Source organism: Equus przewalskii, chromosome 29 (assembly GCF_037783145.1).
Source record: "Equus przewalskii isolate Varuska chromosome 29, EquPr2, whole genome shotgun sequence".
Lineage (NCBI taxonomy): Eukaryota > Metazoa > Chordata > Mammalia > Perissodactyla > Equidae > Equus > Equus przewalskii.
The window spans coordinates 21,984,256-22,008,611 of NC_091859.1; the positions used below are offsets into that span (position 1 = coordinate 21,984,256).

A 24,356-nucleotide genomic window follows, 5' to 3' on the forward strand; every position below is an offset into this window, starting at 1 on the left:
TGCTAATATCGTGGCACTCTTCTGTTAACCCACAAAGACTCATGAATTTAACCCAAAAGTTTTATCATGGCATCTTTTCTTGTTCTGCAATGTCCACTAATTGAATAAGTAACATTATTTTAAAAGGGATGTATTTTGAACAGATAGAACATTCAATTATAGTTTCATCAACTCCCTTATACACCATCTGTTATTATTTTCCATGGAAAATCTTAGAATTATATGGTGTTTTAGTGACCACTTTGTTCAGCTCCTTCATTTGGCCAATGCAGCCCAGAGAAGTGACCTCATCTATCACTCTAAGTCTCTGCTCTGCTATTTTTACTGAATATCAGACTCTGTACAAATTATTCAACTTCTCAATGCCTCAGTTTCCTCATCTGAAGACTAGAGATGGTAATGGAGCTCACTCCATAGAAACATAATGAGTCGTCAATACGATTATGCACATGGAGAGCTTGGTCCCGTACTTGACCTCTTTAGACACTTCCACCTCATTTTCAAGCCTTGTGAAATCATGTCCACTTTACCTGTCCAATCATATCGCCTGCTTTTCTTCAAATTCCGACCTGCCTTTCCAGTCTCTCCTGCATGCACTGTGGTGATTTCCACTACTGAGCCTTTTTCTGATTCTGTCTAAACTCCCCGTCTGAATCTTATCCCTGCCGTAGGGTTCAACTCAAGCTCTGACTCCTCCTTGAGGTCTTCCTTTCCCCTTTCCTAAGCCTTCGCAGTTATTCTGTTGTTCTGTGTAGTTTTTCTATGATTTCATGTGTTTTATGACTGTACCTCGATTACAGTTTCATGGAGCATGAGACCATTTTAAGCTTTGGAGAATCTCTTCTTACAGTGCTTGGCACAGAGTAGAAACTTCATAAAAGTTTACTGGTTGGCTGATTATGAGGACTGACTGGGCAGATTTAAAAAGTTCTGGGCCTGTAAATTATTCCCTTGAGTGGAGTATATTCTAGCAACATGTCATTTATATGCTTACTTTAAGGAATTTATTTATTCTTTATATCCTACCTGCTTCCATTAAGGATTTGAAGTAGCATGCAACTCATGTGATGAGATTTCATATTGTTAAACATATTTGAACAGAAAGCTTTTTAAAATATTTTTAAAGAAATATATTCTACCAAAAGAAATAGGTAAGTCTATGATTTTTTTCCGCCCTGAGCTTCTGGGTTTTGCCAGTGAAATCAGTTATTTTGCCTAACATTGAATGTGTTAAACTTAAAACATATCATGGCCTCTTGGAAGCATCTCTGTTTTATTCTTCACTCTTCAGCTGTGAACCCTTTCTTGCACAGAAGCTTTGAAAGTGTCAGTCAGAACTAGAAAAGAATGAAGTATATTTCATATTTTGGGTTTGGGAAATCTGATTATTTCTCTTGGAACAGATTGTTCATTATAAGAGTGTCTATAATAAATGGAGCACACTGCCGAGATAGATGGAAATGAAATTAATTTGGCTCAGATGTGATCTTTGTTTTGCTTATGAGAATTTGAAACATCCTTACAGAGTTTCAAATTTCCATGCAATTTAGAAATAAAAGACATTTCAAAATGTGTCTGTCTCCCTTGCCAATGGCTGTCGTTCCCTTACCCCAGCCCCCTAGAACAGAAGAGCAAGCGTGCACAACTGTCTGTGGAATTGGGGTGTGATAGGACCTTATCAGAATTCTTGTTTAAAATATACATTTCACAAAGAAAAATATCGCATAAAACAATGTCCTTTTTGTTGTAGGTTGCCTATCAGATTGGTAACTATGAGTTGGCTAAGAAAGTTTTCTCCCCTGTTTGGGATTATTTTGTTGCTTCTCCACTTCGCAGTGAACAATCTGTTATTAGTTTAAGCAACGTGATGACTATTACACAGAGAAGGTAATTAGAAATATCCTTTTAAAGTATTAATTTGCTTATTGAAAATATGGATGTTGGGTGTGAAGCATAGAATTAATTTATTTTCAATTTCATGTTAAGATAGTCCCTGTAAAACTAGTTCTAATAAGTATCTTAGTAAGTGTATACGTTCCATGGTCTCAAGTCCTCGTTAGAAACTTTTTCCCTAGAGTTAGAATAAACACTGGAGGCATATGGTTGCATTCTGAATTTAAGGTAATGAAGGTTATGGGAAAAAAAACCCCAATACTAACCAAGCTAATGTCAGTTATATAAGAAAACACAAATATGCGTGGGGGACTTTTGGAATAGAGAAAGGTCAGGTTGGGGTTAAGGTTGTGGTCTGATGGGTGGACTATTAGGGTAAGAAGGCATTTTCTTCGCTTGAAGAGGCTCCAAGGATTAGACCATCAGCAATTGCAAATAGTCCCATAGAATCTTTATGAAACCACAGACCATTCTTTGCTTTACTGCCATTTTTCCTTAAAAGGACAAAGTTTAAGAGCAGCCTCAGAAATGAGCATTAGTACGATTTCAGGCTGCCTCAACAAGTTCAAAAACAGCAACAATCTCCTTCACTAGCTTGTTAATGGCTGAAATTCCTTTAATAAGACAAAACTCTTCACTGCTAAATCAAAGGCAATGAGCTTAAAATGCGTGTCCTGGTTGAGGCAAGACATCAATAATGCTTATTCACACAAAGGTGTAACTCCATTCAATTAAGCAAGTGTAGACTTAGCATTTACCACGTACAAGGATGCTAGGTGTTATGTGGGATGAATTTGAAAGGCATTTCAGAGGTGGAAGAGACAGGACTTGGAAGATTTTATGTGACCCATGGGATAAGAGAGCAAAAGTAGTGAAAGTTGACTGGGAAGCATAAGATGTTTACTAAGGGAACATGAGAGGTGGACCAAGTTTTTGGAGGAAGATAATGAATTTGATTGGGAATATTTTGAGTTCAGTTTTCCAGCAGGATGCCTTTGTGGACATGAGATAGCCAGGAGGTAGCTGAATATTTAGTGTTGACACCGAGGAGAGAGGTCAAGGCTAGAGATACAGATTTAGAAATTGTCCATTGAAGTCATCATTGAAATTTTGACAATGAGTGATATCTCCCAGAGAATGACTATTTAGCAGAAAAGATAGAAACTGTAATTGAACCCTGGGCGTCACTTACATTCAAGAGACGGAAGCAGGAGAAGGAATCAAGGAAGGATGTTGAAAATGTTTTGTGTTGGTCTCAACCTATCCATAACAACTATTGTGGCTGGACCAGTCCTTGTGGTTCTTATTATGATTGGAGAAGGTGCTCTTCAACAACAACCATCAAGAAACTTTGAATTAGTTATGGGACCTGGAAATCACACAGCACACAGTGAGGTCGCAGGTAGACAGAGAGAAAGAGAGCATGTGCTTGGGCCTGAGGTTCTGCTTTTATTGGGGTCCTAAGGTTTTGAGGGCTCAGTCTTTACTGATGAATTTAAAACATAAGAGCAGGAATTTAAAGTGTGGGAAGAGAAAAAACAAGTGGCCCAAATGGCCAGTTATCAAAATCAACCAAGATCTCTAAAACAAAGGAGCCTCAGTGGGAGAGGTGACCTGGCTTTTTATCTAGTTGTGTTACTGGCAATGTGTTTATTCAAGATAGCCATCTTTGAAGTGGATGCCTCTTTGAAGTGGGTGCCTTAGGAATCAAAGCTTAAGTCAGGCATTTGCATTACAAAAAAAGAGAAAATCCAACTGTCAGATTTTACACTATAGAAAACGAGCAGTCCAGGATGTGAAAGTCTGGGAAAATGCATTGCCAAGGGAAGTGAGAGTTTCACCCTGGAGGGACTGGTCAGCAGTATTCAGTGCTAGTGCAAAGTCAGGCAGAGCAGTTGCTCAATAAAATACTACAGAGAGATTAGGTATGATGAAAGCTAAGAAGAGGCTTTAGGCTTGGCAATTAGGAGGCCAGTGGTGAGTTCAAGAAGACCATTTTTGGAGAGTGATGAGCCAGGAACCTTTTGCAATTGGCTAAGGAATAAATGAAAATGGAAAATTGTAGCAAGCAAAGATCACTCATATGAAGTTTGGTGGTAAAGAGAAGAGGAAATGGGCAGAAACTTGAGGGGGAGGGCAGGCTTAAGGAAAGAATTTTGGAGGGTGGAGGGAAGGGAGACAGTGGAGAGAAACAGACTGAGGATAGAAGAAAATTCACATGATAATGGCACTATGGTGGTAGAACTAAGAGGATATGAGAGCACATGAGGTGGAGAACGGGATTTAGAACATTCGCTTTGGGGAATGTGAACAAGCAGACATTAGGGATAAACGGAAGTGTTGCTGAGAAGTACTAATGACTAAGTTGATGTCACGTAACATGAATTTGTAGTAGGGCTCAGTTCCTTGCGGCTAAGGGCCACATTTGATTCATCTTTATATCCCAGAGCCTAGAATATTGTCTTGTACCTAGTAGGTGTTCAGCAAATGCTAGTTTGAATGAAAAAAGAATGAATGAGGAGAATAAATAAGTGACTAAGTGATTAACCATTGTGGCAGGGATAGAAACGTTAGACGGTGACATCTATTCAAGGTCAGGCAAGTTGATTATTGTATAAAATAAGGGATACGGAATCTAAAATGCTAGGGAGGTCACTATTGGAATGATTGACCAGAATCTGAGCTGGATAGGGAAGGAAATGGAGCCGGGAGGAGGCGATACCCTGGGCTCATTGCACCTGTCAAGGTAGTGATGGTCATCGTGAGGACAAAGAGTTTAGTATGAGTTGCAAGAGCGGGAGAACTAAAATTCTCCTGGCAAAGATAATTTCAGAGTGTGATATGATGGTGAAACAGATAATCTTCAAGTGTGAATTACTGATGTCAGATTCTTTTCTGTACTCTGGGGATAGAGGTTGTAGACAATAGATGGACCTGAAGCTTAGAAGGGAGGGTTTTCCACCAAGTAAGGCTAAGGGCAAGGAAGGGAATACAGTGTTTAATGGCAGGAATATGTTCCGAGAAATACATCCTTAGGCTATTTCATCATTATGTGAACATCATAGAGGGTACTTACACAAACCTAGATAGTATAGCCTACTACACACCTAGGCTATGTGGTCCTAACCCTATGGGACCACCATTGTATATGCAGTCTGTTGTTTTCCGAAAGTTTGTTATGCAGTGCATGACTGTATTGGAAAGAAAGATGGAAGACTGTAGATTTCACAGTTTTGCCAATGGTTGGCGCTATTGACTGCAGCTTACAAAAGATAAGTAGAAATAATCCAGGAGTTATTAAGACTCTGTCTCTCTCTCTCCGTCTCTCCCCCTCCCTCTTTCTCTTTAAACATGGCTGATTTTGCTAGAAATGACTCTTATTTTCACGAAGTTCATTAATTGAAATTTTGAGCCTATTTTCTAAGTTTCTGAATATCTGTGGTGATTTCATTATATTGATAAAAAAGAACTTTATATATAAGGACCAGAAAATTTTGCCAAGTTATTTTTATGTACCTATGACATAATATGTCAGCAGCTTAATTTTCTTGGTTTTGAACTTGTTAAGGATAGTCTTTAATTTTAATGTAAACAGCTTACAAGAGATGTTCTACAATTTTTTGCTGCTGTCTTGGGATCATTGTCTAGATATTAAGAACAAATCAGTCTAACATGGCGAATTCACATGCTGAATCATTTTATATTTATAGCTGTAACATCATTTACCTCCTTTTGCAGATTACATTCAGATATTTTGGCAGAGACTTCTTCAATTCTCTTATACCTTTTTCTTAGAAATATTTTTGTAACAAGTGACATTAAAATTAAAGAAGAAAATCTTTTCTGTGACAATATTAAAGGCAATGAGATTTTCCCCTCTCAACAAGTAAGTGAATTAAAATGACTGAAAATGTGCTGATTTCTCTTCATTTATTTCTTGATATTTCAAGTTCGTGTTCTTTTGAGATTGCATATCCTGGTTTGTGAATGAGCTGGGAGGCCATTGGATGATCGTGAAGTGTTATTGGATGTTCCATGTAGGTTTCACCAGACTGAGTTCATGTATTTTTTGCATTTTTTCAATTTATCTTTTTTCCCCTGTACAAAAGTGGTATACACTTCAAATATTAAAAAATGTACAATGTATAAAATGAAACCCATTGTAATCCTATTGCCCCTGAGAATGCTATGATTTTATTTTCATATAATGTCTCTAATTTTTAAAAATATGCATAGACAAATCTGTTATTGCTATTATTATTCTTTTTTACAAAAATGAGATCATGATCTACTTGCTGTTCTGCAACTTGCATATTTAACACTTTTTATAATTTGTCTTGGGCATATTTTCATGCTGGTACATATCAATCTACCAAATTCTTTTAATTTTAACTTTGTATTCCTGTCCAGGTAGGAAGTTAACCTCTCTCTTATTGATAGACGTTCAGGGTGGTTATAAGCATTGCTTTATGTGCATCTGCAACCTTAGAATGCTCTTGTTTTTAACAACAATCCTACACTATTGTTTTCATTCTAGATTGAGTTTCACTCTTCTTTCTCTCTCCTTCCTATTTTACTCACCTTGGATATATAGTTTTTTTACAGTTGCTTTTTCCGACCAATTCATTTATTCATTAATTAATTAACCAATAAATTGTTACCCGAGACTGTGCCAGTTTCTGTGGATATGAAAGTCAAAAAAACATGACCTTTCTCCCTCGACAAGTTCACAGTCTTGTAGAGCCTGAGCACTCACAACTGTCAATCTGTTCCTACTACATTGCATTCAGTGTCTTCTTTCAGCATCCAGTCTGAGAATAAAGACAATCTCTAAGTACTACAATGAATTCCAGAATGCTGGACTATCATTCTAGTAATAACTTGATGTATGGAAATTTCTGGTTGCCACTCACACAGTTTTCTTTGTGTATAATGTATGTATATGTAGAAAAATAATGAAATCGTTCCCTAAGAAGGAGAAAGGAGGTGTAAGAGAGGACTGCTTTTTTTTTTTTTTTTTGCTGAGGAAGCTTCACCCTGAGCAAACATCTGTGCCAATCTTCCTCTGTTTTGTATGTGGGTTGCTGCCGCAGGATGGCCACCGACAAGTGGTGTAGCTCCACACCTGGGAATCGAACCCAGGCCGGTGAAGTGGAGTGTGCTAAACTTAACCACTAGGCCACGGGGCCAGCTCCCTCCTATTTTTTTAAGTGGCGTTTAATCATAAAAAACTAACTTTACATTTTACTATCATTTTTATTTAAGTAGCAGAAATATAACAGAAGATTAATTTGGGCTACTGGAAATTTACCATTTTCTCACAAATCTGGAGGGGAAATGGGACTCTGTTCATCAAGAGGGGGCAATATTATAGAGACATTCTGTTGTAATTATTACTTGTTATAATTTATGTTTTGAAAAAGCTAAATTTTTGCTAACATTAAAATATAGCCAAGAATTTTATCTTACCAATGAAAAAAGATTGGTTTCTTTTCTGTTACTAGTGGTATATATATTGTTTTACAACAAATTCTGAAGTTTAATTCTAAGATTGCGTTGTCCGTAGGTAGACTTACTGGGGACTTAGAATTGTTCCTGAGTTTAGATTTTCTTCATACCGACATTCATGTTGTTAACTCACAAGGATCACATTTCTTACCCTTTCCTCTCCTTAGAAACACGTTAATTAAGCACCTGGTGTTGACTTTGTGTACCAATACCTGTTTTTTTACAGATGGCTAGACTAGCTGAATGTGAGAGAGTATTAGTGGCATTGGAACTTAGCAACTACCTAAATGATTCCAGTTATACCCTTCAAGCTGTGACTCAATGTTATGGCCTCCTTGCTCCTATAATCTATCACAATATTGTTTTGGTACCTGTGGTACAGGTAAGGGTATTTTTCTCCACCAGATAAGAGTATTTTTACAAAGGGCAACTCAACAATGCATTTTGGAAAAGAAAAAGCAGTGTACCTCTTATAAAGTATAAATAGATCAAGAACAAGTATTATGAAATTTTGTGAGTTAATGGAAAAACATTTTAATAATTTAAATTACATGTCCAGGCAACCATAGATGAGGACTTTAAAATGTGTTTCTCTGAAAATATTCAGCCCCGTTGCTGTCCATATTTAAATATTGGCAATCTGCTTTTCTAAGTTTTTTTAAAGTCATTTCAATTTTTATGTTCTTGTAATGTTAGAAACAGCAATATTTATTCAAAGCATGTTGTTAAAGCCATCATCTGGGGAAAAATTGGTGGATGACCCAAGAAAAAATACTTGGTGTCTTGGTGATGGAGGAGTTGGAATTTATGGAAAAAGGGTAGGTGAGAGCTGGCTGAAAGGATTATATTAGTTATATATTATTTCTAACAAATCAGCATAAACTTAGTGGATTAAAACAAAACCCATTTACTGTTTCATAGTTTTCTGTGGATTACGAGGCTGGATATGGGTTGGTTGGGTCTTCTGCACAGGGTCTCATCAATCTAAAGTCAAAGTGTTGGCCAGATGGTGATCTCTTCTGAGGTTTGGAGTCCTCTTCCAAGCTCACTGGCCGTTGAGGGAATTTATTTCCTTGTAGTTGTGTGATAGGAGGTCCTTAACTCCTGAAGACTGACGACCAATCCTGGCCACATGGCCTTCTCCACTACACGGTGGTTTGCTTCTTCAAGGCCAGCGGGAGAGTCTCCTCTCAGATGCATGAGGAGTCTTGTATAACGTAAAAGAGTCATGAGAGTGATGATCCCATCACATTCACAGGCCCTACCCACACTCAAAGAGAAGGCATTATACAGGGCTTGTACATCAGGGGAGGAATCTTGGGGACCATCTTTGAGTTCTGCCTACCATAGGGAAATAATGAGAGAAGTATGATTTTATTGCTGATGCTTACAGAAAGTCATCATCATCACTATCATTGTCATCATCATCATTATCATCATCTACTCAGATTTTGAGAACCAAGAAGATATGAGTGAACTCATGCAAAATTTAAACATTTTTAATTCACTATTGAGGAAACTAACCAGAGAGCTTAAGTAACTTAACAAATGTTCATCTTGGAATAGGTATTCTGGGGCATAGACGTGCCTCCTTCTCCCGCATTGCCCACGTCTAGTAGTTCAGCAGCTGAAGAGATCTGCTTCCAGAATCCAAAATCTAGACTCATAGTTGATAAGCTTCCACATCATTTATAAGTGGATTGGAGCAGTATTCCCAGGTGTGGAATATGCTTCCTCCAGAACCCAGAGGCATCTACCTGGCATTGTCCTTTCTTCTTAGAGGTGAGAGATGCCAGATGTTAGACCTACTTTGGAGGAGGTGTCTCAGCATGTCCCAGATTTTTCATTAATGTGTCAGGCCCCTGACTCTTCATAGGGTTTATTTCTACCCTCTGGAGGATATGCATCTTACCAAGGTCTTCAATGTACTTACTGTTTCTTGCTTACTAGGTCCGATTAACATGATATTATTGATATAGTGGTCCAATGTTTTGTCTTGAGAAATGTCCGGAAAGTTCAGCTCTTTTCATAAAATATTATGTCAGAGGGTAGGAGAGTTATCATTGTCCTGGGGCAAGACTCTGAGTGTATACTCTTGTCTGCCCAGTGTGAATGGGAACTTCTTCTGGTACTTCTTCCTAATGGGATATTATTTCTATCCAATAAGATAGGAAAGAAAACAGTAGCCATATCAATGCATACCTTTTAATGTGCTCTAGCAAAGACACAACATTGGGAATAGTGGCTGCCGTTGGTGCTCAACTGGCTGAGTTCAGGATAGTCCACTGTCATCCTCTAGGTCCCTGTTGGTGCAAGGTGTCTTTAGCTACACTACAGAGAATAGGTTATATCTATGAGTAAAAGCTTAGGAAAGGAGTTTCTAACTAAATTGTATTGTTTGGAATAGGAAAAGATGAGTGGAATAGAGGGAAGTTTCTGGAAATAGGCATCAATATGTATGAGAATGTATTATATGACAGAATTGGCATTCCAATTCAGTGGGAAGAGAATGGATATTTTTAATAAATTGTGGTAAAAAACTGGATATTTATCTGAAAAGGTGGAGTTTGACCCCTATTTTGTACCGTATATAAAAAGTCCAGATGTATTAAAGACTTAAATGTAAAATCAAGCAAAAAATTTTATGAAAAAAATCCCAGGAGATTACATGTGCAATCCAGGGTTGGGGAAACACTTTCTAATAAAGACAGAAATCTTAGAAATAACAAGAAAGATAAGACATATTAGACTATATTTCCAGCACCCTGTGTGTGACGAAAAGGACCATATCAAAGATAGTAGAAAATTCATAGATTTGGAAAAAGTATCTAACATTGATGAGGATAAATATATATAAGAAAAAATCTGACAAATTGACAATAACTTAATAGAAAAAATGGGCATGGGATAGGAATAGGCAGTTTACAGGAGAGCAAATCCAAGTGGCCAAGAAAATATGACAAGATGCTCAAACTCTGAATATCTGTAGACATGCACCTTAAACGAACAATGTAATATCACTGGCAGAATTGAAAAGATCTGTTAATTCTTATTGCTGGCGAGGATGTGGGGCAAAGGCATTTTCATTCATGGATGGGGGAAATGTGAATTGTTATAGGCTTTGGATCTTGGTAAGCAATCATAATTTTAATTAAATTAAATATATATATATATATATATTTTTTTTTTTGGTGAGGAAGACTGACCCGGAACTAACATCTGTTGCCAATCTTCCTCCTTTTGCTTGAGGAAGATTGTCCCTGAGCTAACATCTGTGCCCAGTCTCCCTCTACTTTTGTATGTGAGACACCACCACAGCATGGCTTGATGAGTGGTGTGTCGGTCCACACCTGGGATCCGAACAAGTGAACCCCAGGCTGCCAAAGTGGAGTGCACAAACTTAACCGCTACACCACTGGGCTGGCCCCTAAATCTAATTTTAATTAAAGTTAAAAACAAATATTCCTGATGCAGCAATCCCTCTATTAGTAGTTTATCCCATAAAATAAAATTTTAATAAGATTAAAAATGCATTTACCTGGGCTGACCCCGTAAGTGGTCCTGGAGGATGGTGCCTCATCCCCACTGGGTGTCATTTCAAGGCTGATGCCTCAGTTGCCACTCATAGTTGGCAAGTGGGCAAGGGTGTTTACTGTGGCATTCTTGATGGTGGCAAAAAAACTGGAGACAAAGAGAAAGTGCAGTAGCAGGAGAATGGCCAGTTCTGACAGACTGTAAGATTAACTAAAATTGTGCAACATGAGATTCTGGAAATGGCTGAATAAATTATGGTTGATCCACACTAAATAATATTATTCGGCCATTAGAAATAATGAGTTAGAGTTATACCTGTAGACTTAAGAGGGATGTTTTACAAGACATGGTTGAAGGAAAAATGCACAGTTCAGAAAAGTATGTATAAATCCCATTTTATAACATAACATTAACCCTCCTTCTATGTCCGTTTATGTATTTATACCTAGGTATATGGTAATTGTAGCCTGGAGAAAGCTACAAAACTACTAGGTTGTTAACATGGTTTGGGGCTCTGGCGTGGTAGGGTGGGAGAGGGTGATTGTGAAGGGGCAGAATTAAAGAAGCAGTAAGAAAACTCACAAGTGTACTGTAACAATAGGAATAATATTGTTAGAGTGGTGGCTTGAAACAACTAATTGGCCCCCAAAGGACCAACATCCATATATTAATTTGTCCTTTGGGATAATGTGAATGATGACTAGATTAATGCAATCTCAGCTCTATTTTCCTGATAGGAATATTTCTCAGAACTGCAACAGTATTGAAAACTAAACTTAATTGTCTAACTCTTGATTAAATTCAGGACCATGTGATATGAAGCAAGGAGGAGAAGAAGTGAACGCTGATATTAATTGATTTCCTGAGATATGAATGTTTGCTTTTAGTTTTAAAGGAAACTATTATTTCAAGTACCTGGTATCACTGTAAATTTAATATGGTACAAACTTCTCCATATGGTTTTTCAAGGCCTTCCTAAGCCTGGGTGTGATCTTTAGTTTCTTGTATTCATGTAACATTCTACCTATATTTTTTATGGCACTTGTCAAAATGCATTTTATAGTTATTTTATCCTCTCCGCTAGTTTTTAAGTCCTTTGGAGGAAGGACTCATTTGAAAATTGAATATATCAATTTTGTCTCAGAGTACACTCCTTTATACATGATAAGCAATTTATCAGTAGTTATTCATAACAATAACATTTGATGGCTTAAAACTTGCATAATTTGAGTAAAACATTTTATAATGCGTAAAGATGGTATTTTTTGACAAAACACATTGTGCTTCTATTTTTTAGATCTTGATAAAGTGTGTAGTGGTTTTGCAAGGACTCCCCAACATCATCCAGGCAAAGAAGCATACTGCAAGTTCCCAAAGCACGCAGCACATGATAGCTTGTTGTATCTTCTACATAACAAAGGTATTTATCTCATTCTTTGTCTAGAGCCATAAAATTTGGGAGCAATAATGATTTAAAAAGTTAAGCTACTTTTAATCAGAGTAATTAAAATATTTTAAAAAGTAGCACCCTAAAGCATTTTTAGATCAAAAGCAAATGGAAAGTATAAAATTACTGAATAGATATCTGTTGTAGAACTTTTTGATGAAATTGTGGTGCTTGTTAAATGAATATTTGATGTTATTTTGACATAGCATTTGGACATTTATAAGCATAATATATTGTCACAGAAAACAAATTTGTTTCAAAACCCCAAAACATCTATTATGTATTTATTACACTGTAGTCAACCTGCGTATCATCTTGCCAGGTTGTGACCTCAGTGGAACCTGTAGGCAGACCTGAAGCATCTTAACCCAGGAGTTGTGTCAGGACAGTGGGCCTTAGAAGATGCTGAGAGGCCCGGTAGCAGGGTTATGATTGAATGGTCACTGAGTAAAGGAGAGTATGGTAATCCCATGAAATCAGAATGTAAAAAATGATGTTACGCCTGAAAGAAGGGGCAGATGAAGCACAGAGTTTAAGGGTGTTTCTGAGATTGGTGTGCAGGGCCCTGAAGCAAACAGAGAAACTGTAGAGGTGAAGGAACACTGTACCGATCGAGGGTGATCTCTCGTGCCAGCTCTGATGGCCTAGTGGTTAAAGTTCAGTGCTTGCACTGCTTCGGTGGCCTGGGTTCATTTCCTGGTCACAGAAGCACACCACCAAGTCTGTCAGTCGTTGTGCTGTGGCAGTGGCTCACATAGAACTAGATGGACTTACAACTAGAATATATGCCATGCATTGGGACTCTGGGGAGGGGAAAAAAAAGAAAGAGGAAGACTGGCAACAGATGTTAGCTCAGGGCGATTCTTTCACTGCCAAGAAAGAAAAAATATAAGGATCTAAGTCAGAAAGAAGACAAGGCAAAATGTGGTCAGAGTATGTATAAGGTCAGGGTATATAAAGTAGGAGACAAGGCAAAATGTGGTCAGAGTATGTATAAGGTCAGGGTATATAAAGTAGGAGATATATATATATAAAGGCAAATGGAGTTCAAACCATATGAAAATATCTGAGGATGTTCTTTCCTAACCACAGGTGGACAGAGTAGTCAGGTAGGTTGTGGAAATTGACAGCTAGAGATCAGGCAGCAAAGACTGGAGACCTCGAGGAAGAACCTAGTGATGCGGAGTGGGGCTGATGGCAACTAAGGGGCTGAGGGCAACTAAGGCATGTTGGGATTGGACAATAAGGGAATGACCTGGCTATGGAGAGAATGGTCATCAAAAGACTGACCATTGGTGTCTGAGTTTAGCCACTAAGAGAAAGGCTAAGGGGCACTGGGGATTGTAGGTAAGATTGATCTTGATTTTGAGCTTGCTTTTTTTAAGGCAGGAGAAGCAAACCTGAGCTTTCTTGAATTGGTTGCTCTTTAACACAAGCATCACATCGCAATATTATATCAATATCATCATCACCTTCAACCCTAAATCAATAAACTTTTGTTTAAAAAATACATTCATATAAATAATAGTGGATACAGAGAGTTCTATGACAAGGTCTCTGCCCTTCATGGGTTTATAATCCAGTTAGGGAGACAAGACATAAACTAGTTTTTCATTTTATTTCGCTTATTCATTCAACAAACATTTGTTGATTACATATCTGTGTCAGATACTGTCTTGGGCAGTTGATATATGCACAAAGGGTTGGAGAGAACCCCAGAGTAGCTATAAAAGAAAAAAGACATAGAAGGAGAATGAGAAGGGCAAGGATAAGGAGAATGAGGAGAAGAAGGAGGAGGGGGAGAGGGAGGTGGAAGAGAGGGGAAGGGAGAGGAAGAGGAAGAAATCATGGATAACACAGAGTTCTAGCTTGGGTGGTGGATGGATGGTGGCGACACAAAAAGGCATGCAGGAAATCAGTAAGGACTGGGACAATTGGGAAAAGCTTCACCTAGGAGATGAGACTTAAGATATTCTCTAAAGGAAGAGTTACAAAGTCAAATCCCTACTGGGGCAGAGGAGGCAAAAGAATTCATGAATTGGTTGGATGTAGGACAACGTTTGTTGGGTCCTGAGACAAACTGGAGAGTAGGCTCCATACCTATAGGCGTTTAAATTCATTAAAAAGACAGCAATCCTGTCCATCAAATCAAAGGCTGTTTGGACAGATTCATTAATTCAACAAATATGAATGAAGTGCTTATAACACGACAGACACTGTTCTAGGCACTGGGGATACAGTAATAAAAAGGTCACTTTCCTGCTCTCACAGAACTTATGGTCTAGTGGGGGAGACACACAACAAAGGAGCATCTATCATATAATTCCGTGAAAGTTTGTGTGTTATAGGCAAAAAGAAAAGCATTAAAGGAGAGAGACTTTTGGGGCTTGGGTCCACTTTAGACAGGATGACTGCAGCAAGAGGAACAGCAGAACTGAGATAGATGGAGAAGGAACAGCTTGGTAGATGGAGGGGATGAAGGGTTGTGTGAGCAAATGTACTTAGGGATTCATGGCCAAGTTTAGCTTGCAAATGAGTAGGCTAGTTTAGGTGGCGTAAATCATTCGTGTGGGGCTGTGATTCCCGACCTGTTGGCTTGAGAGTTATTGTAAGAGGTCTATATTTTCATAAGTGTGCCTAGTGTTGTTTGTAGACTGAATCAACGTATTCCCACATATGTGTTTTGCTTTTTTGCGAGGATGTGTGAAAGTAATTAAAATAGTTAATAGATTTATTTTAGCTTTTGCTTAATGAGAAGAATTACTAGAGAAATGTTACTATAGCTCAAAGTCTTGTGAGAAGGCTGTTTATTTATTTTAAGGTAAAGAGATAGTGGAATTTGGGGGAGGTGGCAGCTTAAGCACTCATCCCTGATTTGCTCTACTTTCAAACTCCTATTTTAGGTGTTATAGTAGCCTCAGTAGGCCAGCTGGTAAAGCCTGACTGGGTATCTTATCTTAGGCTGGGGGGAGAGGGATGGAAAGAGGGCATTTTATGGGACCTCATTCACCTCGGAAACAAGAAAGAACCCACAGACCAGAAGGGTAGAGGTAGGCTTATTTATCCTCGTTGTTCGACCTGAGGACCAGCATAATATGTTTCCTCAAAGGCTTTAGTTGACTGAATCCAGTGAATCTGCTGAAAGAAGGGCTGTATCTGTCTTCCTGTCTTATGTGGTCCTCACAGGACCCTTCTGATTTGGCCAAGGATCTGGAAGAATTCTTCATGGGTGGACTCATCTGATCCATCGCTTTAGTTGGAACTTAAGTTTGCTTCCATGGAGGTCTGACAACAGGGAGCCCTCTGCCCTCTACCGTAGCAAAGAGGGCGTGATTTGCTGCTGTTCATGGCCTGACCTTAGGAGCAGAAAATCCTAATCCTTCCGTCACTCACTGGTTTACCACTGTTGGGGAGACCTTTATAACTGGTCTGTGTAGATGCTGAGGGAGCATAAACTATTAGCAGGAAGAGAAAAATAATAACTCACTTTGGGGGAGTCAGAACCCCAAGCAGGAAGAGCAGGCCACACATCAAAATAATTGAGTTACTCTCACCATGTTGAAAAACACCACAGGTGACTTACGGAGGTCTGGAGGTAGAAAGGAAATAAGCTCCCTGAGTCTCAGGCAGGATTAATGTAAGAACATTTGTATAGACACATGTTGGTGAAATTCCTAAAACCCAAGGATAAGGGCAAACATTAAAGTTCTGAGACCCGAAGAACAGGTTATCTGCAATGGAAAGAGAATCAATTAGCTTCAAACTTTTTATCAGCAGTGCTAGACGTTAAAATACTGGAGCAACGTTTGTAGAATCCTGAGGGAAAAAGACCTAGGTCCAAAAATTAATAACCAGGAAAGATAGCATTCATTTATGAGGGCAAAATAAACATTTTCAGAAGTGCAGGCATGTAGAAGGTATTCTGCTCATGTACTTATCTGAGGAAAACACTTGAGGAAATACTCTATCAAATGACAGTTGGTTCAGAACAGAAATCCCAAGATAGGGACAGACAAAAAGGAGTGGAATAATGGGAGCAATGAATCTTGCAATACATGTATTATTAAAATTAAATAGATAATAATGGTGTGACTAGGACTTTGTAATATAAATGCTAAGTAGGGACTCTTGAAATAGAAGAATCATCCTTGAAAGAAAAACTTGTCAGTAACCTAGAACTAAAACCTCCATCCTGTTTGGGGTCGAGGGAGGGGTGAGCATGTAGAGATTCTTGTTGCACTGTTGTGTGTTTTTAAAAAATATGTATAGTATAAAATTATTATTTTGGGGATAGAATATATATATATATTTAAAGATGACTCAGAGGAGTATGTAGCTGTGAACAGAACTTTAAAGCACAGTAGGACTTGTAAATTGACAGAAAGGAAAAATAAACAAAGGAATGATGAGGAAAAATGGCTAGTTCAGCAAAAGTAAGAAGGCAGCAAAAGAGATAATATTTAAGATGGAAGGAATAAAATCAAGTATATTAATTACCTCACTAAGCATGAATGAACTCAGAAGACAGAGACTGCTGGATGGGTTAAAAAGTGAGGTTCAAATGGATATATTTCAAGAAACAGTCGTAACACAAAGTGACAAACACTGGTTGAGAAATAAATGGATAGACAAAGGTACTGGGAAAATGAGAACAAAAATGAAGGAGGAGCGGCAATTTTCGTATCTGAGAGAGCAGAATTCAGGGCCCAAAACGTTACTGAGGACAAAGAGAGGCCTTACGTAGCGTTCTTCAAATCTGTTCTGTCTGATCGCCCTTCTTTGCTCCTGGACAGCATCTGGTCACTTTCTGGTCTTGGGACAGTCTTGCTGTCAAGTATTAAATATTGAGTCTGAATTAAAACAAAACTTGAATTTTTTTACAAGAGCAAATTAAAGGAGAAAAGTAATTAAATGACATGAAAAATGCTACAAGGCATTTGATAACACGTAGCAATCTTTCCTCATAAAATTTCTAAATAAGTTAGGAAGGGAAGGAAGCTATTGACTAATGGTGAAGACATTTACCAAAATTTTAGAGCAAATATCATATTAAATGGCAAATTTATGAAGCCATTTCCTTAAAAATCAGGCACAGGAGATGCTGACTGTTAAAGTATGAATCATTATTTGTAGAGATTCTGTCTTATGCAATAGATAAAGATATGAAATAATTTTATAATATTAGAAAAGTATAATTTATCTTTAATTGTAAAGGTCTCAAAAGCTCATGAGAAGATAGTTAAAAATTACTAGAACTAAAGAGAATTTATAAAGTGGTTATATGTAAGACACCTACAAATTGATTTTTTTTTAATACTAGCACTAACTAGTTAGAAATTGAGAGCGGAAAATACACCACTTATAATACACAGTATTTTAGCTTAACAGAATGTTAAAGGACCTAAATAAAAGAACTGTGAAATCTTACTGAAGGACACAAAATAAGATCTGAACACATGGCAGGCCACACCAAGTTCATGAATAGGAAGACTTACTGACATAGAAATATAAGGCCTTCCTAAAATAATATTTAAATGTAATGCAGTTCTAATGAGAATCCCAATGAGGTTTCTCTGAAACTGATTTGAATAATTTAAAATTTCTCACTAGATGTTAAAATTTACCATAAAGCCACTTCAATAAAAAATAATGTTGACAGAGTAATGGGCAAATAGTTCAGCGGAATAGAATAGAGAGTCCAGGAATAGCCAGCTCCTGGCCTACAGAAGAATTTAACATATGACAAAGGTGGAATTTAGATTCATTGAGAAAATGATAATTTATTGTAATAGTTTATTTAATAAAGGTGCTGATATAACTGATTGTTCATCTAAAGATAAATTCAGAGCCCTACCTTACACCATAAACAAAATCAAGCCCAGATGGATTCAAGGATATTTGTATGGTCAGGGGAGACCTTTTTCAATAAGGCACAGAATCAAAAGATACGCTGAAAAAGATAAATAGATTACATGATAATTAAAAATATTTTTTATGGCAAGACACTATAAACAAAGCTTAAAGGCAAATATTAAAAAATATATGACAGATATAGGATTATTAACACTGATCACCTCAGGGAGTAATCAGTGAGAAAATATGAAATAATTTTACAGTTTGGGAAAAGAAGAATCAGATTTATTTCTAATTATGGAGGATATGATTAAATGTTTCAGTCACCTTAAAAAGTGGAGCATTAAACATTTACCAGAGGATGAATGGCTATCTTCTGAGGTTGGAGAGAAGCCATTGAAGGACTTCAAACCTGGAGATGACATAATGAGATTTGCACTTAAGAAAAAAGAAATTCTTCTGGTTGTACAACAGCAGCTAGTAATTAGAGAGAGAGAAACCTGAGGCAGGGAATGAGTTAGAAGGTGAGAGATGATAAACTAAAATAGTATGGAAAAGTGGGAGAGAGAATTGAAAGGCTTCAAGAGTTATTTATGAGACAGAATTGAGAACCTAGAAACCTATTGAGTATGGGGAGACAAAGGAAGGAGAAGGAAGAGTCAATAGTCATCCAGCTATCTGCCCTGGGCAGTGGGGTGAATACAGTGCTATGTGTTGAACCCTGAATGGGCAGTAATATTGTGTGGGAAAGAACTAAAAGAAAATGAGTTTTGAATATATTGAACCTTGGGACCTGTAGGATATCCAAAGTGGTGCCCATTATATCATTGGACCTATTGGCTTGGAGTTCAGGAGAGGCCCAATGCGTATAAAGACAAAGGAGTCCTTTGTATATGGACTCGATTGAAGCAATAGAAACAGGTGATATTATTACCTGGGGACAGTGTGTAGATGGAAAAAGGAAGAGAATTATTTAAGAATCTCAAGGGTGCACTTAGTCCAAGGGGCCAGTCCTGCTTCTAGAAGGCAAGAGGAAGAATTGGAGAGTCGATTAGTCCAAAGCTGTTTTGTCATTTCTACCCCGTCTCCAACCTCAAGAATCTTCCTGCTGCTGTTAGTTCTGTCATTGTCACATGGCGTAACCATTGAAAGCAGGGGGGTCCCACGCAATCCGAAGCACCCCTTTCCATTTCCAATGCTGCAATTACACACACATTAATTGGTGTTAAGCTAGGCTAAAAGTGCACCTTCCAAGGTTACTCATTTTAGAATATATTCATCTGCTTTCCCTTTTGCCCCCTAAATCCTTCCATCAATGAGTATTTCCAGGAAAGGGGTATCTTTCAAATAAGAAAAGGCCAGATTACATGCTCTTTCCAAGGCACTGGACAGCTACTCACTTTGTATTTAAATAACTTATAGCAGCTGCTGTGGTGTTTCTCCCAGAACAAAGAAACTCTATTCAAGCTAGTGTGTTCCTTGCAACTTGCCAATAGTGACTTCTGCTAAAAACCAACCAACCAACCAAACGACAATTCTGTTTATCCACAACATGTGCCTGTTAATGGGAGGAGCCAGGAGAGGGAAAGGATGGAGATCTGGGAGAGGAGGGAGGGATCGCTAGAGCCGGATCCCTGAGGTGGCAGGAGGCAGTGGGATCTGAGCACGCGCGGGAGGGGTTAGTCCAGACAGGAGAGTCTCCTCTTCCCCCTTACAGGAGGGAAGGATGGTTGCAGCCACAGGTAGGTTTGTGCACAGGGGATAAGGTCGTTCCCCTACATTTTCTCTGTGGAAAGGAAGCAAGGCCATTTGCTGAGAGTGAGGAGGTGGAGAGTAAGGGTGGGTTTCAGAGAATTGAGATGTTTGCAACCGCCCCCGTGGAAGATGAGAGAGAGCAATGACCTAGAATAAGTAGGGTTTCCGACCAGCATTTGGGGGCTGGTGGAGGCTGAAGTTCTTGAATTCACATTCCTCCCCTCTCTGCCTTGTGCGATTTTTCTCTCCTGTAGCAGCCAGCAGCTTGGGGCTGGCTCTGCGTTTCCGCACTTGCCATGCATGCCTCCATTCCCTTTTTCCCCCTTTGAGGAATCGTATTGAGAACCAACTGATGTTATTGTAGAAATGCCCCTGAATGTGTTCTGGACATTTTTCAAAAAGTAAAGTATGTATTAATGTCAGAATTTTGCTGTTAGAGGTAGTTCTGTCCCAAATTGATAGGCTGAGAACTGTCATTTCAGAAGCTTCTTCCAGCCTGACCAACAGTCCCAGAACCCTCCACTAGCCCTGAGTTACAGGTCTCAGGTATTTATTTGATATAAACACAGTTTTAGATGGATTTTCTCTTAGGACATGTAAACCCCAATTAGTCAAGTGGCTCTATTTCTTTTCTCTGTTCTCTTTAGAAAGTTGGTAATCTTTTCAGATGGCTCAGTCTTTCTTCTTTAAGCAGCAGTGTTTTTTCTAAAAGTTGCCAGAATTCCAAATAAAGTGCCACTTCTGAGACATGTCATCTTAAATGTTTCATTATTTTTGCATTGTTTAAAAATTATTATGCTAAACATCTGGCATGGTCTTTTTATTTCTGTTCACCATTTGGTATGTTAAGTAGAATTGATTCTCTATTTTTCTTTTGATTGGAACAATTCTTTATCATTTAGTATTTTCTGCTGGCATGTTAAAACAAGGGGAAAAGATTGCACAGTTATCTATGAGCCTAGGACCTAAATATTTCGGAAAGCAAAGTTGGATGGAGTGCAAGCATTGATTCATTTCTGCTGTCTAATAACAAAACTTGTTCCTTCTAGTATCAATCTTACAATGAGATTGGACTGTTTTGCTTGTCATTCAAGGCCCTGCTTGACCTAACCACATCTACCCTTTCAAAATTTATTTCACCATTTTCCTCCCCACATTCTATTCTGCAGTCAGCGTTAGTTGAACACCATTGCCCTGGTCCCACAGAAACATTTCTGGTTCATAGCACCTTGCATTAGGAGGTCTTAGTTTTAAGCAGCCACTCAATATATCTTTTCCTGCATAGGAAGTAACAGTTGTTACTTATCTTAAATATTAGGTTATTCAACTTAACAGAATACATCTACATATAACAAATTCATACAAACTCATTTATACGCTTAGAGAATTGCCCTGTGGGGTTTACAATGAATGTATCCCCTTGATGCGACCCTTCACTATAGCAGAGTCTGTGCAAATCAGATTGCTGGCCAGGGAAGCGTTCCTGGAGTTGATGCTAGAGCCCGGGTTTTAATGACCAGGTAAAGCTGGATAAATAGGCGGGAAAGCTGTTCTGAGAAATCCCTCAGCTGTAGGAAGGTATGAAGTTCCGAAATCACGGTGAGTATCAGGATTTATACTTGGCTCAATATTTTCTAAGTTTATAGAACAAGGAGATGAGTGGTGGAAGGTTACCCTAGCGAGGGAGGAAAGGACCAGGCTAGAGAAGGCCAAAGAATAACAACTAGTAACAAGGAATGTGGATGTGAGTGGCAGAGAAGGCCCTCCCCCTTCTTATGATGACAGTATCTACTTCCCCTAGGATTCATGGAGAATATTCTAGAAGCAGCTTATCTCTAGGCTACTCCATAACCAGAATGTCTTATAAATCAGTTACTGATATAAAAGCTCGCCTAAGACATCATGAGGTCAGTATTTGTGCCATTTCACATAGAAAGCAACTCATGGCAAGAGGCAGTGGTTATGTGGCCTTTAAGAATGCTTTTGTTTTAACATGGATCTTTTAAGTGGAAATATTTTTTTAACAGTTAACTTACTATATCAAAAGGTACATGGCTACATGTCCCAGAGATGTGGAGATTCATTATGGATGAGATCCCTGTTATTTGTTCTTTATTTAAAATAATGGAATCATGCAGTTTTAATTTCAAGGAAATATGATCTGGAGGTAAACTTCCAGTTTCCTTAACAAAAACAGAGGAGTTCTTAGACCCAAAGCATTAGTAAGACTTATGAATTTATGAAAGATGAATTTATGAAATTTATGCATCTATGAAAGATGATGCATGACACTTGGAAATAGACAAGAATTTCCAACGGAGATAATTAATAAATATTTTTACTTAGATTCTGCGTTTGTGGAAGGAACATGAACTGGCAGTAATGATTATAAATTATGGAAAAAAGATGTTGGACATCACTTCAAAGTGCAAATCTCTTTTTGGGCCTGCTGACCAAGAAGAAGTGCAAGAGGAGGTGATTATTTTTTGGTTCTCATCTTTGAACATTTTTTTGGTTCAGTCTTTTTAGGGTCATGTATTATTAGTAAACATGTTAGAAAAATTGATCAGGGGCCGGCCCCGTGGCCGATTGGTTAAGTTCGCACGCTCTGCTTTGGTGGTCCAGGCTTTTGCCGGTTCGGATCCTGGGCACGGACGTGGCACCGATGGGCACTGCTTGGCACCGCTCGGCACTGCTGAGGCGGCATCCCACATGCCACAACTAGAAGGACCCACAACAAGAATGTACAAGTATGTACCGGGAGGGCTTTGGGGAGAAAAAGGAAAAAAGTAAAATCTTTAAAAATAAAGAAAACTGATCATTTTTAAATCTGTTATATTTACATAAAAGAATAATATATAGTGAATAGCGTCTTTTTTTCTTTTTCTTTTAATTGTGGTCAAGAAAATGAAAAGGAGTCTATGCTAGAAGGCTGAGTAGTCCCCTATCATTAGTTAGTTGATCATTAGTAAGGTGTTGATAGAAAGCTTCCTACACCCAGTTGGACATCAGACTAAAAGCTCTCTAAAGTCTCTTCTAAATTTAAGATTTATTATTCTGTGTGGGTCACCGAGTGTAGTGAAAACATGTCAGAGCTTTTTTTTTTAAAGATTTTATTTTTTTTCCTTTTTCTCCCCAAAGCCCCCCAGTACATAGTTGTATATTCTTCGTTGTGGGTCCTTCTAGTTGTGGCATGTGGGACGCTGCCTCAGCATGGCTTGATGAGCAGTGCCATGTCCGCGCCCAGGATTCGAACCAACAAAACACTGGGCCGCCTGCAGTGGGGCGCCCGAACTTAACCACTCGGCCACGGGGCCAGCCCCCATGTCAGAGCTTTTTGCTGTGTTCAAAGTAGATTTCCTAAACTCATTGTGACACTTGAATTGTCTTCTTTATGAGACAGCTAATGGTTGAGACTGCTTTTTAATATCTACCTCCCAAGCGTGGGTCTTACTAGAACCTGTTTTATTGCCTTTCCTTGAAACTATGCAGTTATATGTTTTTGTAGATCAAATTTTGAAATGTTGCTTAGTTGATCAGCTTTCCAAGGTGCACTAGGAATTGCTTAAAGCCCGTTCAGTGACTGGGTGGGATAGAGACTATTACCCCCAAGCCTGTTTCAACTGGAGTAGCTCCATTTCTATCTGTATTATATGTTGAGTTTCCAAGTAAGTGTTTGTTTGCCACAAAAAGCTTTAAAAATCATCACTATTTTACTGAATGAATTTTTTAGCCATAATACCTTTTTGGGGGGAGGGGGTTGTCTAGAGAAGGTTTTGAATAAGCTGGAGGCAATTTGAGAGTTTGTTTCACCGAGTGTTGTTCACTCTGAGTCCGTCAGCCAGCCCGTTTATATCACCCAGGCTTGACTCAGCCCCTTGTCCCATCACATAGTTGTAGGACAGGGCCCTTTGCCTCTTTCCTTGGACTGAGAAGCTCATACCTAATTTATAAGAGTCAGAAATTGTTATAGCCACTCAAGGTCTCTTTGAGCCTAAAGGGACTTGGGGGATGTTTTTTCTTTTTTGGAGAACAGGAGACATTAACTGGTCAGTTCTCAGGCTCAGATGGCCGAAAACATGGTGGAGAGCCTGAGCTAGACCTCCCAGTTCTTAATCCACTGATCTCTGATCCTGTTATGTTTCAATGAAAGGCAAAGCAGCAAAAGCAATTAGCTTAGTTCTAAAGAAGCTCCTTCTGGAAAAAGAAAGAAAAAGCAAACAGGGATGCGTTTCTGAGAGCAGCCTGGGAATTTTCTTTTGAGTATTTTTAGAGACATACTCTCTGCTGCTTTCAGAAGAGTACTGGGGGTGCTGGTTAGGGATTTGGAAGTTACTGGGAGGAAGGGAGAGGGAAGAGAAGAAAT

General features: G+C 38.5%; 1 protein-coding gene across 12 annotated transcripts in view; it reads left to right on the plus strand.

Annotated features, from left to right (window-relative positions):
- CFAP54 (cilia and flagella associated protein 54) overlaps positions 1–24,356 on the plus strand; it is a 301,390-nt gene that overhangs the window by 87,208 nt on the left and 189,826 nt on the right. For 10 of the 12 annotated variants that reach the window (XR_011534742.1, XM_008516610.2, XM_070600221.1 and 7 more), the window contains 5 exons: positions 1,751–1,887; positions 5,632–5,779; positions 7,628–7,783; positions 12,233–12,355; positions 22,337–22,465. Coding sequence is in view for 11 of the 12 variants with exons in the window: in XM_008516610.2 (XP_008514832.2) it covers positions 1,751–1,887; positions 5,632–5,779; positions 7,628–7,783; positions 12,233–12,355; positions 22,337–22,465 (693 nt within the window). In the remaining variant the exon portion in view is untranslated. The remainder of the gene's footprint in view (positions 1–1,750; positions 1,888–5,631; positions 5,780–7,627; positions 7,784–12,232; positions 12,356–22,336; positions 22,466–24,356) is intronic. The other 2 variants (XM_070600225.1, XM_070600229.1) reach the window with 2 other exon arrangements.